The 4,265-nt window shown below is 35.3% G+C and overlaps 1 protein-coding gene across 1 annotated transcript; it reads right to left on the bottom strand.

Annotated features, from left to right (window-relative positions):
* Nucleotides 1–2,412: 2,412 nt before the first annotated feature.
* On the bottom strand, nt 2,413–3,351 carry LOC129985026 (uncharacterized). Its single transcript, XM_056094955.1, has one exon. It carries the CDS (start codon nt 3,349–3,351, stop codon nt 2,413–2,415), a length of 939 nt encoding a protein of 312 aa, XP_055950930.1.
* Between the last annotated feature and the right edge of the window lie 914 nt (nt 3,352–4,265).

Raw genomic sequence — 4,265 nt, 5'->3', positions numbered from 1 at the left:
GGATGAGAGAATTAGGACGATGATTCTTAATTAGTTTGAAAATATATATTTGCAAGCTAATTAAGAGCTACTCAGATTAGCTCTTTAAAGTATTTTCACTTTAGTGGTTTAGTGGAACAGTAAATTTTCGTATCACATTCAGAGAAAAAGTGAAGAAAGAAGTTAAAAGTTTAAACAATGATTTTTTTGTAATATTCTGGATTGTAACCTTTTTATGGTCTGTTCAATTACAAACATTTTATAGCCAAATTTAAGTCCAAAGGAATGTTTATTGTTTCCTCTTGCAACATTATGAATTCAAATTATGTTACACCAAGTGAAAGATAGCATAATAATAATTTATCAAACGCACTAATGCGTTTGGATCTTTCTATATTCATTTATTCGATTTTCCAGAAATTTTTATTTTGCAATGTAGCCACCGCTATGTTTGCTTCCTGGTTCTCACTGACAGTCAAAAACCCAAGCCGTGCTTGGCGACCCATTAGACGAGTGGTGCACTGTAATTCCAGGAGTGCCAATTGGCTGGTAACTATCCGCTTGAGTGGTTAGTCTGCTAGGGATCAAGCGAAGGGATCATGTCTTGAGCTTGGCATTAAGATTGGTCACTGTCCCCAGGGATGTCTCTGAGTGTATCGATTCCGGCTACAACTGAGGTAAGCACCAAGATTGTTAGTGTTCAGAGATGGTAGTTGCCTTTCCTGATCATTTGGATCCTTTCAGTGGTCATCGTAATGTCTCTACATCTTTTAGTAATGTTCAAAATTTGTATTCCTTTTTTTTGTTGTAAAACGAGTTTCGGAAAGCAAGGAAATTTAAACAGTCTCTCCGTTTATTGTGCAATGTTATTTAACAGAATCTGAACTGAGCAGAAATATCTCACAATTGAGTGAAACTATTGCGATTCTAATCTTAAAATCTGGCAGTCTCATTCACTCCTCTAGATCGCAGACGAAATCTCCTGATAAACTTTTATTTTGTAACACCTTTGAGTGTATGGCCAAAGTTCATTTTATCTGTGAATTGAAAAAATAAGGACACATTTCTCCAATGCAGAGTGGTTTCGTAGATCTACTTTTAGTACAGTCATTTTACTGAAAATTGAAATACGCGATGCATTTCTTAGGATTATCCACCTTGTCTCTCTTTTCTTCGATACAGAGAAAGCCTATGACCGTACATGGCACTACGGGATAATTTCTAAACTTTTTAATTTGGATTTTATTGAAACTTTATATTTTTTCATATTTTTACAAAACACCATATATTTACAAAGCATTGTCAGCAAAAATGAAGTGAAAATCTAATTCAAATTAGGTAATTAGGCTTGCTTTATATTCCAGGACCGACACTGTAGATGAGCAATAATATTACTTCTGCAAAAATAACAGACATTCTTTGAGACGAAACGTTTATTCACACTTCACGCACATAAAACAAACACAAATAACAGAATGAAAGGCATCTTCAATTTCAGTTCGCAATCTAATGCATATATGCGATTTTGCTTTCAGTAGGTCTCAGTATCAACTGCTGCTCGGTATCGCCTGGAAACAGCGGCGCTGCTGTCGGATTCCAAAGTCCAAGATGGGAGGAGTTTGTGACACTCTCCCACCTTTGGATTCGAAGTTTTACAAGAATCCAAACAGCAATCACAAAGTTAAGAAAGTGAACCCTTCTGAAAATAAACTAATATAAAAGCACATTAAAATAACAATTATAAACAGTAATAAAAATGTAAGTTAATATCAAAGAGTTCAAAATTCAAGTCCAATAAACGAGTCCATAATCAGTCCAATAAAAGATGAGAGTTCACTATAGTTTATGCGTTATTCAAGTTTCTTAGTTTACTGTAAAAGTCTTGCGTAACGAGAACGGTGACTCTCTCAATCGGCAGAAATTTTATCTTTCTAGAGGAAAGAACCATCTCCCACTTCTCTTGCAGTAGATGATAGTCTCCCGTGTTCACTTCCAGCGGATTTTGTATTGATCTTATAATATTTCCAAATTGAGTTTTTAATTCAACTACACGAACTCTTCCGTCTTTTCCTTTGTACATATTAGTCACTTTTGCTAGAGGCCAGTAGATTCTTTTATTGTTCGTAGTATCTCCAATTAGCATTAAATTTCTTTCTTTGTTTGAGGACTCTCCTTTAGATTTTAAATAATCTTTTAATATCCCTAGATATTCCTTTCTGAAACGGTTTCGTAATTCTTGACGCAATTTCAGTCTATATGCATACCTTTTGTTCAATCTTTTAGAATCAATCGTATCCAGATCAGGAACACCGATTTCTCGAATTTCTTGCAGAAACGTAGGTGTAAACGGTGACTGTTCATCAGGATTTTCTGAGAGGTAGCATGTTAAAGGGCGAGAATTAATTGAGTTCTCTGCGTCCCATAACACAGTGGCTAATTCTTCAAACTAGCTCTCTCCAGAACTTTCCACAGAATACTCTTCAATAATCCTATCAATCTTTCCCAGAAGCCTCCCCACCAGGGGGTAGCTGGAGAATTGATTTTCCAGGAAATCCTTTTTTCTAAAGCAAAAGTTGAGATCTTTTCCCAATCAATGTTTATTAGAAAACTGGCTGTTTCAACAAGATTATTTCCATTGCCTGAATACACAATGAAATGGGCGTCTTCTCGCAATAAATAGACAAAGATGACACTAGCTCTAAATGTACAGTTCGGTAAACAGCACATGTGGCAAGTACTTACTATACAGCATTTTTCATTCTTTAGAAATAGTGGTCCACAGAGGTCGATACTTGTGTCTTCAAATACAGCAGTATCTCTGACTTTATCTTCTGGAAGAGGAATGCGAGCTGAAAATTTTGTGCACTTTCTTATCACTCCTGGCACTGTCTTTCTACTCTTAATTATCCAAAAAGATTCTCTGATGCAGGACATCGGAGCCTGAGCACCTGCATGCTCTAACTGAACGTGTTTGCTCATTATTAATTTTTCAATCATCTGATGCTTGTGTGGCAGCAATACTGAGAATATGAATGTCTCTAAATACTTTCTAGATGCAATTCTAGTTTCTATTCGTAACAGACCTTCACTGTCTTTCACAGTTCGCAAGTTCAACTTTTCTTTTTCAGAAAAAGCTTCTCTCTGTGTTTCCTTAAAGATAAATTTCTCTGATGTTTTAATTTCTTCTATATCCAATTTTCCTTTTCTCCTTTTATTAGGATTTTCTTTCATATTCTTAAAAAATCGAATAACATAAGCCATGATTTTAACGATCTTGTTAAAAGAAGATATTTTATGGAAGAATTCAAATCTGTTAAGGTTCAAAGTAATAGCTAAAAGAATGGTCCTTCTTTCTGACATGACCACTTCCATATCGGGTGTAATTCCACTAGCTGGTCATTCATCGAGTGGTAACTTTAACCAGTCGTGTCCCTTCCACCAATGGGATTTCAATAAATCTTTAGGATTGCATCCTCTTGAATACAAATTCGCTGGGTTAAATTTTCCTTAAATATGACGCCAAGCTTCTAGATTAGTGAATTTTCGAATTTCTTTGACTCTGTTTGCTATAAACGTAACCCAATAGTCTTGTTTTTTAATCCAGTATAAAGCATTCATTGAATCTGTATAGAAGAAAGTAGGCACGTTTTTTATGTTAAGATCTTCTTTCACAGTGTAAACGAGTCTGGCTCCAATGGTACATGCAAAGATCTCTAATCTAGGAATTGTAATCGAATTTATGGGAGCTACCTTTGACCTAGCCTGCAGTAACTGACGGTTAACAATACCCTCACAAATGTTTCTAATATAAAGTGAAGCTGCATAAGCAGACTTACTAGCATCTGCGAAAACACGTAGAGTAGCGCTCTCATTTAATTCGGGTATTTTCCTACGGATTTCTATATGTTTTAAGTATTTCAATTCATTAGTCCATTTTAGAAATATTCTTAGCAAAAAGGAAGCTCTGTGTCCCAATTAATTTTTTGCCTCCAAAAATACTGCAAGATTAATTTTGGAACAAGTGTAACCGTGCACGTAAAACCAATGGGGTCAAAAATTTTGCTCAACATTGACAATACGTTTCGTTTACTAAGTACGCATTGGGTTTGCTCCTATATCTCACAGGATAGGGCATCATTGTATAAATTCCATTTAAGTCCCAATACTGAAACAATTTCCTTATATTCAGCCTCAGACAAGTTCAATATTGAATTTTCCTCATTATTATATGGTCGGTTATGTTTCCATCCCCTTAAATCAAACTGAGCAGAAGCTATCAATTCTTT

Source organism: Argiope bruennichi, chromosome 9 (assembly GCF_947563725.1).
Source record: "Argiope bruennichi chromosome 9, qqArgBrue1.1, whole genome shotgun sequence".
Classification (NCBI taxonomy): domain Eukaryota; kingdom Metazoa; phylum Arthropoda; class Arachnida; order Araneae; family Araneidae; genus Argiope; species Argiope bruennichi.
The sequence above is the reverse complement of the archived record's forward strand: the minus strand, read 5'-3'. Positions and strand labels throughout refer to the sequence as shown.

Coding starts and splice junctions, on each gene's coding strand:
- LOC129985026 (XM_056094955.1), bottom strand. CDS start 3,351: ATGGAAGTGGTCATGTCAGAAAGAAGGACCATTCTTTTAGCTATTACT.